Below are 15,321 nucleotides of genomic sequence, written 5' to 3'. Positions count from 1 at the left end.
AGCACAAGAAGCTTTGTTGACTGCAAAGTGACGCAAAACCGGCACAAGGAGACATAAAGCAACCGCAAAGAGAGACAAAAGGACCGGAAGGAGACACAAAATGACGGCAAAATTGCACAAAACAGGTGCAAAGTGAAGCAAAATAAAGAAAAAGAAGCACAAAATGATCCCTGTGGCACTTGTTGAATGAACTAAACTTATTTACAAGGTGGAAATCACGAACCGGACACAATGTCAGCATTTAAAATCTGCTTTCTCACTAATAAGACCACAACATAATAATATGTATATGAAAAGGTGCATTTTACATACTGATAACTTTATAGGTTGTTATTGGTTCATGGTATTTTACCAGATTCTATTCTGGCTGTTCTACTTGTTCCAGTCAAAAAAAATAAGGCTGGGAAGCTTAACAGCTCTGACAACTATAGACCAATAGCCTTAGCAAGCATCGTGTCTAAAGTGTTGGAGAGACTTATACTTAGACTTGAGGACTATATTCTCACCTCTGATCATCAATTTGGGTTTAAACACAAACATAGTACAGATATGTGTATTTTTGCTCTGAAGGAGATCTTAGATAATTACAATAGGCAAAATACGTCAATGTTCTTGTGTTTTATAGATGCCTCTAAGGCCTTTGACCGTGTGAACCATGGACAAATGTTTAAAAAACTGTGGCAATGTGGGGTTCCTGCATATCTTGTTAGAATTTTGTCCTTCTGGTATGCTCATCAGACCATGAGAGTAAAATGGGGCAAATCTACATCTGATCCATTCGATGTGAGCAATGGTGTTCCTATACTGTTCAATATCTATATTGATGATCTATCTGAGCACCTCAAATGCGTGTCGTACAGGTTGTATTCTAGGTGGAAATCAAATTAATCGGCTCATGTATGCAGATGACTTGGTCATATTAAGTCCATGTACGGCTGGACTACAACAGCAGCTGAGTATATGCAGCCAGTATGGGTTAGAGCATGATATAAGCTATAACGCTGTTAAGAGCAACATTGTGATAGCCTGTAATAGAGATGACAGACATTCAAAGTCTCCAGTTTTCTATTTGTCAGGCTTGGCTCTCAGTGAATGCAATGCGGTTAAATATCTTGGACATTTTATTACAAATGATCTTTCTGATGACAAACACATGGATAGACAGTGTCGCAAACTGTATGCTCAAGCAAATATGTCGTAAATTCAATATGTGCTCTGTGCCAGTGAAGGTGGCCCTATTTAAAACTTAATGTGCTTTATACTGCCCATCTTTGGTGCAGCCTTAGACGGCTTACTGTGGCCTACAATGACAGTATGAGGCTGCTGCTCAGAGCTCCTAGGAGTTGTAGTGCTAGTGATATGTTTGTAAGTAGTGGTGTACCAACATGCTGGGCAGTGCTTCGCAATTTAATGTACAGATTTATGTGTAGGGTTGATGCGTCTGAAAACAACATAATCTCTGTAATACGCAATCCTCGGCGCAGCTCGGTAAGGTTTGCTTCGAGGCTTTGGAGCCATTGGCGCTCTTGCCTTTACTAGGCTTTTCTCTTAAATCTGTGTGTATTTTCTGTTTTTTCTTTTTTAATATGTGTGTATTTTTATTTTTACGATATGGACCACCTTGACGGTCAGTCTGAAATAAAGTTTCTATTCTATTCTAATCTATACTTACTGAGAACTCGTTTCATTTTTCAGCTTCAGTGTTTCTGCTGTACATGAATCTCCTCCCAGTTACTGACTGGCCAACAGTCTCCTGCCCACTACGATCGGACTGGAACCGGGCCTGCGCTCCTTGAGGCTGTTGGCGATGGTGATGGTGGACGGCGAGGCGTGGATGTCCTCCCGAGACGGAGCCGTGATCAAGATGGCGGGAAGACGAGGAGAATCATTGGCTGAGTCGGTGTTCTGCTGTGGCGACTCTGAGGGCTCTGAAATGAGGAGATGAAGAGAAACGCTTAGCAACGACATAGTTACAACATAGCAACGACATCCCATCTCACCCTGCAATGATGTGAAGAGAAGTTTAAGGATCAATAAAGTTGAAAAAAATGTTAAATGACATAAATCTGAGTGATGCTTCAAATTAATTTTCTCCAAAAAAAAGGCAAAAAAGAAAAAAAAAAATTCAATCCACCAAGTCGATGTGTAATGATTATGTTGTATAAGTGTAAAGTGATGAAAAAATTACCAGAAATAGACAAAAACTACCACAAAAACAGACAAAATGGAATCAAAGACACATGACTGTTAAAGAAATACAAAATGACTACAATTAGCAACAAAACAACTAAAAAGACCTACAAAACTTCCACAAAGAGACTAAAAAGTGACAAATAGAGACAAAACAACGGCAAGCTGACACACAACTACGACATAAATAGACAAAATAACTGCAAAGATACAACCGTAAAAACACACAAAGCTACCACAAATAGAGACAAAATTACTGCAACAAAAGACAAAACAACTGCAAACAGACACATCACCACAAAGAGACAAAACAACTGCGAAAACACACAAAACTACCACAAAAAAGACAAAAAGAACCGCAAAGAGACACTAAACTACTACAAAATTACTAAAACGGGACAGAAAGCTACAACAAAGCAAGACAAAACGACTACAATGACACTCGAAACTAGCAAAGAAACACAACATACTACAAAGTGATGGAAATTTACCACAAAGACACAAAAAAGTACCACAAAAAGACATAAAATGACGACACAGAATCACAGACTTTGTTGCTCTGTAGCTTTGTGGCGCCAATACCTTTTTAAAAACGTGTGTCACGCTCCTCTGGCTGCAGCAAGCCGGCTCGTCAGCCAGATGACTTACGGCCGTGTGGAGCAACACAGCCGGAGCTAGTCGGTAATCAGTGCTGCATAAAGCCTGGCACTCTCCACCACTCTGACGCTGCATTATTGCCCCATACGCTCCACCACGCCATGCATTCTGCTACCTGCTCCATGCCGTTTGCCGTCTCTTAGACGTTCCCCCCCGGACTCTGCTTCCCTCCTGGATATTACTCTTCGCCCCGCACCTCGGACCCCGTTGCTTCTCCCCTGGATACCTTGCCAGCTCCCCGCCATCATTTCACTCCCCGCCAGCTCAGCCTACTCAGCCTTCTCCCGTCCTCCATAACCCAGATTAACTGTAAGCCACCTTCCCCTCACTTTAGTTAGTTTATTTAGCTTTACTTCGGCCTTCGGGTCCGTTCTTGTTTTGCTTTATTCTATAGCTTTTTCTCAGCCCTCTGGCCCTCCTTTAGTTTGTCAATTTGGTTTAGTTTTCCCTCCTGCCTTCTTTTCCTCCCGCTTTATTTATTATGAATTTCTGTTAATCTATTCTCTGTAATTTAATTAAAACTCTTTTAATTCATCCTGTTGTCCACGCCTGCTGCATGGGTTCACACACCCCGTTGTATAACAACGTGTCTGTTTCGGGACATTAAACTGTCCTGTAAACCTTCACCTGTTTCACTTCCTGCTTCTGGACTTAGCTGCGCTGTGATTGGATGGCAGGTCAGGTGACATCACAGACCTGCTGACTACCGGACACCCAGGAGTGTGTTTGTGTGTTTGTTGGAGCAGCACCTTTTAAATTGGATTGTATTAATTTCTTAAGAGCGTTAGAGCTGCGTCTGCATGAAGGCAGCTCTACACGGACGATTATTGATTATCGATCAGTGATTAATAATAATCACAGCAGAGAACTAACAGACCGACACTTAGCAGCAGGTTTACGCTCATTAAACTGGATGTTATTTAACACTACTGATGGTGACAGAAGTAAAATTAATTTATATTTAGATTAGAGATGTCCACAAACAGTTAAAACAAACTACCACAAAGAAACAAAATGACTGAAGAAACAAAAGATGACTCTGACTACAGACAAAACAACTGGAAAGAGACACAAAACCACAAAAATAGGAGACAAAACAACTGCAAAGAGACACAAAACCACCAAAATAGGAGACAAAACAACTGCAAAGAGACACAAAACTACCAAAAAATGAGACAAAACAACTGCAAAGAAACACAAAACTACCAAAATAGGAGACAAAACTGCAGAGACACAAAACCACCAAAATAGGAGACAAAACAACTGCAAAGAGACACAAAACTACCACAATATGAGAGAAAACAACTGCAAAGAAACACAAAACTACCAAAATAGGAGACAAAACAACTGCAAAGAGACGCAAAACTACCAAAATAGGAGACAAAACAACTGCAAAGAGACACAAAACCACAAAAATAGGAGACAAAACAACTGCAAAGAAACACAAAACTACCAAAATAGGAGACAAAACAACTGCAAAGAGACATAAAACTACCACAAAAACTACAAAATTACCACAAAAGGATACAAATAACTGTAGCAATGCACAAAGCTACTCAACCTACTGCAAAGAAACACAAGACAACAGGAAAGTGATGGAAAATTACCACAAAGAAAGATACACAATTACAATGACAAACAAAATCATCCCAATGAGACAAAGACAGTTGTAAACGCACACTAAACAACCACAAAATTAGACAAAACAACTACAAAAACTGACAATATTATCACAATGAGACGAAATTCCTTTAAAGATACACTAAACTACCACAAAAAGAGACAAAATGACTATAAAGACACAAAATTACTACACAATGAGACAAAACAACTGTAAAGACACAAAACTACCACAAAAAGAAACAAACCTACTGCAAAGACACACAAAGTTACCACAAAATGAGACAAAACAATCATAAAGAGACACAAAACTACCACATAAAAAGACAAAACTACCACTAAGACACATAAAACTACCACAAAACTACTGCAAAGACATACTATCACAAAAGGAGACAAAATTACCGCTAAGATACACAAATTTTCTACAATGAGACAAAATAGCTGCAAAGACACACTAAACTACCACAAGACAAGACACAATTACTGCAATGAGACAAAACGACTGTAAAGACACAAAACTACCAAAAAAAACTAATGCTAAGACAAAATCAATTACCATAAGATGAGACAAAACTACAGCAAAGACACACTAACTTAACACAAAATGAGATAAAACAACTGTAAAGACACAAAACTACTGCAAAGACATGCAAAAATTAACCCAAAACAACACAGAACTACCACAAAATCAGACAAAACAACTACAAAACTACCACAAAATCAGACAAAACAACTACAAAACTACCACAAAAACAGACAGAACAACTACAAAGACACATAAAACTATCACAAAAAGAGACAAAACTACTGCTAAGACACACTAACTTAACACAAAACGAGATAAAACAACTGTAAAGACACAAAACTACTGCAAAATTAACCCAAAACAAGACAAAAATAGACAAAACAACTACAAAACTACCACACAAAAAAAAAAAAAACACTATGGGTAAGACACACAAAACTATGACAAAAACAGACAAAGCAACTACAAAGACACATAAAACTATCACAAAAAGAGACAGAACTACCGCTAAGACACACAAAATTACTGCAGTGAGACACAAAACTAATCACAACTACAAAACTACCACAAAAAAGACAACACTATGGGTAAGACACACAAAACTACCACAAAAACAGACAAAGCAACTACAAAGACACATAAAACTATCACAAAAAGAGACAAAACTACCGCTAAGACACACAAAATTACTGCAGTGAGACACAAAACTAAGCACAACAACTACAAAACTACCACAAAAAAAGACAACACGATGGGTAAGACACACAAAACTACCACAAAAACAGATAAAACCTTCTGCATTAATGATGTTAGAAGTCAAATTAATATTTAGACTCAGAGAGGCTGCATATTCTGGCCTTATCAATAAAATAACTTATCATAATTGCATATAAATAAAGTAAGTTATCAGGCTTGTAGGTGATTTTATGCAACTTATTCCTCCTGAGTACATTTTCTAATCAGTTTTATGATCTATTCTAAATCAGTGTTACTGATTATCTGCTATGATGACATACACACTGTTATACTAAAATGCTGCTGTCGTGTTCACTTCCGGAGCTTTCTACCGGCATCCTGTGTGCTTCATTCTTACCTGAATCTTGCGTCTGACTCGCTCCAGACCCCATCAGGCTTCACATTTCCTCCAGCATGATACTCACATGTCGGTTCTACGGTTCATTAGTCTTCCTCTGCTGAAGCTCGCTCTGGCTGTGTGACAAACGCTAATCCTGTGAACTCCCAGACAGCAGTAGTGAGGAGACGTGGATTTAAAGGGCACTTCAGGATACACAGCGGAGGGTACAATCCGAGACGCAAAATGAAACACAAAACCACTCAAATGATGCAAAGTTATCGTAAAACCACATAAAACGAGTGCAAAAAGACAAAAAAACGTGAAAATGAAACGGACAATTAACACAAAAAGACACAAGATAACTGCAAAGAGGTGCAAATCCGACACACAGAGATGCAAAAACAACTGCAAATGCACACAAAAGGACCACAAAAGGGCAAAATAAATGTAAAAGAAGCACAAGAGGCATACAATGAATGCAGCAATGATGGGAAGGACAAATAAAACAACTACAAACACAAAATTAATGCAAAAAGACACAAAGCAACTGAAAATGCCAACAAAATGATTACAAAGACGCACAAAAGTACCACAAAATAGACAAAACACCTGCAAAGATGCACAACACTACCACAAAAAGAGACAGAATTACTGCAAAAACACACAAAACTACCACAAAAAGAAAATTACTGCAAAAAAAAACACACAAAACGAGACAAAACTTCAACAAAGACACATAAAACTACATCAAAACTACTGCAAAGACACACTAAACTACCACAGAAAGAGACTAAATTACTGGAAAGACACATTGAACTGCCACAAAAAGAGGCAAAGCTACTGCAGACATACTAAACCACCACAAAAAGAGACAAAATTACTGCAAAAACACACAACAAACTACCAAAGAAAGAGACAAAACTACTGCAAAGACACATAAAACTACCACAAAACTAATGGTAAGACCCACAACATTGTCACAAAAAAAGACCAAATTACTTCAAAGACACATAAATCGAGTGAAAATACTACAAAGACACATAAAACTACCACAAACTACCGCAAAGACACACAAAAAGAAGCACAAAATTAAAGGAACACAAGCTGACCGTAAAGCGATGCAACAAGTCTGGAAGGAGATATAAAGGATACAAAAAGAACAGTAAAATGACTGTAAAAACACACAAAAAAACCACAAAAATACACAAAAAACACCACAAACAACTGAAAAAAAGGAGCAAACCCAACTCACATGACTCCAGAGACACGATGACTACAACAAAAGACAAAATGATGAAACGGTAGCAGATTAAAATCATCGTCTAACACTGGATACCATTAATGAGGTTTGAAATGTTTATTTTTTTAATAAAATTAAACAATTAGAAACAGCAACTGCACAGCTAACAGTTAACTTGAAGAGAACCTTGCAGCTACAGCAACAACCACACAAAAGTAAGATAAATATTGATAATAATTTACCATTCAGAAGGTTTTTAAAGTAGGAACCAGATGAAACAAGGACTGCTGTTTGACAGAAAGGACACAATGCATGTTGACTAATACAAAAAGCATCATGAAGTCGTTCAGTGACGTCAAAGTAGATCAATTAATGACGATACATCTCCCTACAATTGGATTTCAGCAGTTCCAACTGGTTTAGTTCAACACATTCAGTGCTTCTCCTGACTTTACTGAAGAGAAACGAGAACAAATGTCCCCAAAAACACAAAAACGGTAACGTTTAAGCACTGCCAACCAGCACTTTTCCATCTCATCTTCTAAACGTCGGTGTGCTTTTGTTGTGTTTCTGAAGGTTCCTTCACCCAACGCTGAAGATATTCCAGCTGCTCTTCGATCTCCTCTTCGTCCGTCTTGACTTTAGGGGAGAAAAAACAAAAACCTAGGAACTTGTAGAAGATGCAACAATCACCTTCTTTTAATGACATTTTTGCACCTTTTGTGTCATTTTTGCATCTTTTAGTGACATTTTTGCACCTTTTGTGTCATCTTTGCATCTTTTAGTGACATTTTTGCATCTTTTAGTGATATTTGTGACTCTTAGTGATATTTTTTTGCATCTTTTAGTTTCATTTCTGCATCTTTTAATGACATTCTTGCATCTTTTTAGGCCATCTTTGCATCTTTTAGTGATATTTTTGCATCTTTCTAGGTCATCTTTGCATCTTGTAGTGACATTTTTGCATCTTTAAGGGACATTTTTTGCATCTTTAAGTGATATTTTATGCACCTTTTGGGTCACTTTTGTATATTTTAGTGACATTTTTGCATTTTTTGTGACATTTCACATCTTTTATGGGTCATTTTGCATCTTTTCAGTAACATTTTTGCATCTTTTGTGTCATATTTGCATCTTTTAGTCATATTTTTGGATCATTTTAGGTCATCTTTGCATCTTTTAGTGACATTTGATTCTTTTAGTGATATTTTTGCATCTTTTTTGGTCATCTCTGCATCTTGTAGTGACCTTTTTGCATCTTTTAGTGAAATTTCTGCATGTTTTTGTGTCATTTTTGCTTCTTTTAGTGATATTTTTGCATCTTTTTGGGTCATTATTGCATCTTTAAATGATATTTTATGCATATTTTGGGTCACTTTTGTATATTTTAGTAACATATTTGAATCTTTAAGTCACATTTTACATCTTTTCTGGGCCATTCTGCATCTTTTATTGAAATATTTTTCATCTTTTAGTGACATTTTTGCATCTTTTTGTGACATTTTACATCTTTTATGGGTCATTTTGCATCTTTTAGTGACATTTTTGCATCTTTCAGTAATATTTGTGCATCTTTTTGTAACATTTTACATCGTTTTGTGACATTTTACATCTTTTATGGGTCATTCTGCATCTTTTAGTGACATTTTTGCATCTTTAAGTAATATTTTTGCATCTTTTTTTGTGACATTTTACATCTTTTATGGGTCATTTTGCATCTTTTAGTGCTATTTTTGTTGCATTGAGTAACAGTGCCACAGTGAGGAAAAATGTCGCAACAACAAAAAAGCAGCCAGAAACCTTTTGGGTTCAGAGGGTTAAATCACTAAACATGAAGTTTCTAAACATGCTAGAATGCTTGTAGCAGCTCTGTAGATGTTTCCTACCAGCAGGTACAGGGGATTCGGTGGACAGCTGCAGTGAAGACACTCGGTCGTCTTTTCCATCCATCTCCAAGAGACTCTCGTCCAGATTCTCCTGCAGCTTCTCCAGTTCTGCCATCAGCTCATCCTGAAGGAAACACAAACAGGAGCGTCTCCAGAAAGTTGTCATAGTCGTAGCAATGAAAACAACAAAAGTCATAACTGAATTTCAGGAAGTCTTTAGGTTGTTCTCGTATAGAGGCTAGCTGGAAGCGTTGTCAGTACGAGTGATGCACCTTAGTTTTTATTTGTAACAGTTAACATCACTAATTATCTCATTGGTACAGGTACGAGCAAAAATCTGCAACAAAAAGTAAATATTTTGGCAATTTAAATATGCTAAAGAAATTGTGTAATTTTATGGTCAAACATGGTAACACAACAAACTATCATATCAATTAATATTTACTGCTTGTACATAAATCTGTGATTTTACTAGTTGTATGTGCAACAGTTTAAATTATTTACGATTTCTCAGTCCTCAACACACCTATTTTTCTTTTCAAATAACAGCAAATATTTGTCCCCAAATATGTACAGTGATACACCGATTTGTAACAATCATGCTTTCAAGCCCTCTGCTGGAGACCCAGTGTTTGCTCGATGGAGGGAGAAGGGAATGGGGTCCTTGGGCGATTTATACCAGAGGGGGCATCTGATGTCTTTTGAGCAACTGAAAGCTAAGTATAACTTGCCAGCCTCGTATTTCTTCCGCTATCTGCAGATCAGAAATTTTATAAAGGCCCATGTATCAACATTATCAGACATCCCACGACACCACGCGCTTGAAAGAATAATTCAAATCATGCCAGGTAAAAAAGGAGCAGTATCAAGTCTTTACCAGATACTCTTCAACCAGATAGAAACAAGCACAGAAAAGCAAAGGTTGGAGTGGGAATCTGAACTGGGAGTGCCTCTTTCCACAGAATACTGGGACACATGTCTTTCAAATATTCATCGATGCTCAATTAATGTTAGGCATAAATTAATTCAGTTTAAAATAATACATAGATTACGCTACTCAAAGATAAAAGTTAACAAGATGTATCCTACTGTATCAGCCTTGTGTGACAAATGCAAGAATCAGGATGGAACACTCACTCATCAGCTCTGGACGTGCCCCAGTCTCCACTCATTCTGGTCTTCAATATTCGGTTTTTACTCAAAGGCATTTAAAAGGTTGTGTGAACCCTGCCCCCTGGTGGCCATTTTGGGATCAGCGGGTGATTCAACTCATTATTCTAACAGCAGAAAGTCTTTACAACAGTCTTTATGTTTCGGTGCCATTTTGGCTAAAAGACTTATTTTAAGACACTGGAAGTCAGACAAAGTACCTTCAATTGAAATGTGGCTGTGGGAGCTCAGTGAAACCCTGTGCATGGAGAAATGTAGATATAAAAATGCAGGCAGACGGGCAATCTTTGATAAAGTATGGGAGCCTGTATTAAAGTACCTGAAGGATTCCAGTGAGGTCAATGTTACAATATGAACGTCTTCTCAGGATAACTCTGTCATGATGCTGGCTGTAAAAAGGTCCTTTTCCCTGTCATATGGTATTGATTTCATCTGTTGTCAGACGCATAGCTTCTGTTTACTTTCTGCTACCATCGTTGTTCTATAAACTTCAGCTCAGGCTTACACTTTTTTCTTGTTGTTTTGCCACAGAACCCAAGCTGTGTAGAAATCCACCATTCTGTCATATCCAATCTATTTATGTTTGATGTTGCTGCTGTGTTTTTTTTTGTTTGTTTCTGTTTCTTTTTCTTCTTTTTGCATTATATTTTATTTTTGTATATTACAAAACATATAAAACTATGATTGCTTTGTAAGAGACATGTATTCTATCCAATGTACAATTGGCAATAAAAAGAATATTAAATAAATAAATAAATAAATAAATGCACAAAGCAGAAGTAAAAGGTAGAATTCAGTGGAAGTAAGATCAAGAAAACCACCAGTACTTAAGAACCACACTACTGTTCAAAAGTTTGGGGTCACATAGAAATGTCCTTGTTTTTGAAAGAAAAACAATTTGTTTCTTTTCAATGAAGACAACATTAAATGAATTAGAAATACAGTCTAAACATTGTTATTGTGGAAAACGACTATTCTAGCTGGACACGGCTGATTTTTGATGGAATATCTCCATAGGAGTACAGAGGAACATTTCCAGCAACCATCACTCCTGTGTTCTAATGCTACATTGTGTTAGCTAATGGTGATGAAAGGCTCATTGATGATTAGAAAACCCTTGTACAGTTCTGTTAGCACATGAATGAAAGTGTGAGTTTTCCTGAAAAAAAAAACAGCAAATATATATAAAATAATGAATAATTATAACAAAGTAATTAAATTACCATTATTTACAGTTAGGGCATGTTTTTCGGTATTTGTTTTTCTGTGATTTTACAAGATATTATCTATAATTTAACAAAACAGGGACCATCTTTAAATTACATGTAAAGAAAATCTGCCATTTTTCAGCCCCTAACATGCCTAATTTATTCACATATATATGATGCACCTACATTATATATAGTATGTCCTACATTATATCTATATATATCTATATCTATATATATAAATACACATATATATATACGCGTGTGTGATATTTTTAAATCCTTTGTGTCATTTTTCCATCTTGTAGGGAGTTTTTTGCATCTTTTAGTGAAGTTGTTGCTTCTTTTGGTGATTTTTTTTTGCATTTTTTAGGTCATTTTGTATCTTTTTGTGACATTTTTGCATCTTTTACCATTTTTGCATCTTGTAGTAATTTTTTGCATCTTTTAGTGACATTTTGTCATCTATTACTGTCATTTTGCCATCTTGTAGTGAGTTTTTCTGCATCTGGTAGTGACATTTTGCATCTTTTTGTATCATATTTGCATCTTTTAGTGACATTTTTACATCTTTTTGTATCATATTTGCATCTTTTAGTGACATTTTTACGTCTTTTTGTATCATGTTTGCATCTTTTAGTGACATTTTTACATCTTTTAGTGACATTTTGCATCTTTTAGTGACATTTTGCATCTCTTTGTATCATATTTGCATCTTTTAGTGACATTTTTGCATCTTTTTGTACCATACTTGCAGCTTTTAGTGCGATTTTTGCATCTTTTGTGTCATATTTGCATCTTTTAGTGACACTTTAATTTTTTGCTGATATTTTTGCATCTTTTAGTAATTACTACATTTAAAAATAGAGATTTTTGATGTGAAAACGTTTTAAGTTTGTTACGTAAATTAATACTTTTTTCTGTGACTTATTGAATTTTACCTGTAACTGAAAAAAATGGAGAAATCTGTAAAATACTAGTACATTTTTCAAATAATTCTAATTATTAAACAAATATCACATTTGTACAGTGCAATTGTACAGTGCAAATAAATTATAAAAATCCCTGAAACACCCAGAAAACAAGATCATACTGTCACAGACCTCATCAAATTCCACTTCCATGCCTGCACAGGAGCAGATGCTGTCTGGTACGTCTTCAGTCACATGATGCTCCATCATCAGGTCGATCACCTTGTGGACAAATTCTCTGCAACAGCCAGCAGAAAACGCACTTAAAATCCTCTTAAAACTACATCACTGGTGTGTATTCAAATTCAACAGCATAACGTGGCACAAATCTTATCTCATTCTGCTCCGTTTCTCTGATATTCACACGTGACATTAATTCACATGACGTGGTGCGCTGTTATCTTCTACTTACATGTTTTTCTGTGCGGCTGTCATGGCCGTCAAAGCTAAATCAGTGAACTCGAGTTGTTTCTCGTGATGCCTCTTCCTCATCAGCGCCTCCAGAGCCACTGGAAAAAACAGTACAATAGCAGGTGGAACACACTTAATAAATAAAATATTAGACTGACTTGATCAAAATCAGTGAGCTTTATCTACTAGGACCAATTATTCATTATTTAAAAAATCTTTTTCAAGTTATTTTTACATTTTTCAAGGTATGGCCACAACTTTTACTGAACTAGTTCAATTATTTTGTTCTTTTCATAGTTTTCCACGTTTGTATTCAGCATTTTCCAGTGCATTCGCTACTTGTAGTTTATCAGAACCATCAGCCATGTCAACATTTAACTATTATTTTAGGGAAATATTTTAACGATTTGTCATTACCATTGGCTGTACAAAATGTATCCTCTACTGTCAACAGACTAGTCCAACCATTTGCCCATTACTATTAACTTTTTTTGCTAACTTCTTCTTTTTTTTTTTTTTACTGTAAGCCAACTAGTTCAACATTTTATTCATCATTTTCAACAATTATTTTTCAATTTTTAAAATCTTGTCCACTAATTTCAGGTAATACAGTTTTTCAGGTTTTAGCCACAATTTTCAGTAACTAGTCCAACTATTTATACATTTTTATACACATTTTAGTGAAATTTTTGCATCTTTTTAGGTCATTTTTGCATCTTTTTGACATTTTTGCATATTTTAGTGAAATTTTTGCATCTTTTTAGGCCACTTTGTATCTTTTTGGGACATTTTTGCATCTTTGTGTGTCATATTTCCATGTTTTTGGGTCATTTTTGCATCTTTTTGATCATTTTCGCATCTTTTTGTGTCACTTTTGAATCTTTTAGTGACCCTTTTGCATCTTTTAGTGTCTGCATCTGTCAGACATTATTGGATTTTTTTCTGACATTTTTAGATTTTTAGGTTCATTTTTGTATCTTTTTGTGTCATTTGCCCACTACTTTAAGTTAACTACTTCAGTTATTTATTTATTTTTTATTGTTTTTAATATCTATTTTTATCCACTACTTTTCGCTGACTGGCTCACTTATTTATTCATTATTAACATTTTTTAAATGTTTTTCAAATCAAATCAAATCAACTTTATATGGCACTTTTCATACAGTAGAGTAACACAAAGTGCCTCACAGAGGATAAAAACAAAAACAGCACAATACAATACAGTTTTTCAAACTGTATCCACTAGTTTTGGCTATTTATGGAATTATATACTCCTTTTAGCTGCCTAGTTTAACCATTCATTCATTATTTTCATTGTGTTCAAGAGTTATTTTGAAGTTTTTCAAAATTTGTCAACTACCTTTAGCTATTTCAGTTATTTGTTAATTATTTTCCCTGTTTTCAACATTTTTTGAGGTTTTTCAAAATGTATTAACTAGTTTTAACGTTTGAAAACGTCTATCCACTACATATAGCTAATTATTTAAAGTACTTATCATTACTATTAGCTTCAACATTCGTCCACTACTTTTAGCAAATTTGTTCAAACACATGCCCACTAAAATGAGCATTTCAAACATTTACACTGTTTTTTAGTTAATTACTTTACCGTTTATTTTTTAAAACATTTATTCCCATTTTTATCTAGCTAGTTCAATCATTTATCCATAAACTTTGCCCATTTCCAACATGTATCCCATGAATTTAGCTTTATTTCCCACACACATATTAGCTACTTTTAGCTAACCAGTTTAGCCTTAATCTGTTACTTTGAACTTTGTCAGCATTTATTAGTATTTTCCCACTGATATATCAGTAACTGTTATTTTTCCTTTCTTTACATTTTTTGCATATTTAGCTTAGTATTTCCACTTAATGTGTTTCCATCACAGATCCCGCTGGTTAGTCAACATACTAATTAGCTTGGTAACTAGCTAGCTAGTCTCTTCGCTAGCTAACGCCGCCATTTTTTGATTTTTTTTGACTTGCCTAGCTGTTTTATAAAAGAAACACACTTTTCTCTCGAATATCTCACATTTTCTGTTCGCTCTGCTGTTTTTCTTGGCAAACAGAAGCTCCTGGTTGATCTTCTCCTTAAGAAATTCTCTCTTTTTCAGCAGCCGTTCCTCAGTCTCTGAAAGCTCTGGAATCCATACCTGTTGGCCAGTCGTCTTCCTCACTCTCTCCCCGCTGCCTCGTATGTTATTGAGGTTGGACATGCTGCCTGAAACAACGAATAAATAACAGTGTTTTCACCGACAAAGTTAGTCAGGGTCCGGCTGTACTATGAATGACAGTCTAGGCTGGTATTTCGGACCACAGCCGCCTGTGCAGTTACAGGTACAGTAACGGGTAATACTACTG

General features: G+C 35.8%; 1 protein-coding gene across 1 annotated transcript; it reads right to left on the bottom strand.

The window, feature by feature from the left end:
• Nucleotides 1–7,852: 7,852 nt before the first annotated feature.
• Nucleotides 7,853–15,176, bottom strand: LOC110964600 (charged multivesicular body protein 4c-like). The gene is made up of 5 exons (XM_022213375.2): nucleotides 14,993–15,176; nucleotides 12,959–13,055; nucleotides 12,679–12,784; nucleotides 9,198–9,321; nucleotides 7,853–7,950 (listed from the first exon to the last, which is right to left on the bottom strand). Exons 1-5 carry the CDS (start codon nucleotides 15,174–15,176, stop codon nucleotides 7,853–7,855), a joined length of 609 nt encoding a protein of 202 aa, XP_022069067.1.
• Nucleotides 15,177–15,321: the final 145 nt, after the last annotated feature.

The sequence above is a fragment of the Acanthochromis polyacanthus genome, chromosome 8, assembly GCF_021347895.1.
Source record: "Acanthochromis polyacanthus isolate Apoly-LR-REF ecotype Palm Island chromosome 8, KAUST_Apoly_ChrSc, whole genome shotgun sequence".
Taxonomy (NCBI): domain Eukaryota; kingdom Metazoa; phylum Chordata; class Actinopteri; family Pomacentridae; genus Acanthochromis; species Acanthochromis polyacanthus.
The sequence above is the reverse complement of the archived record's forward strand: the minus strand, read 5'-3'. Positions and strand labels throughout refer to the sequence as shown.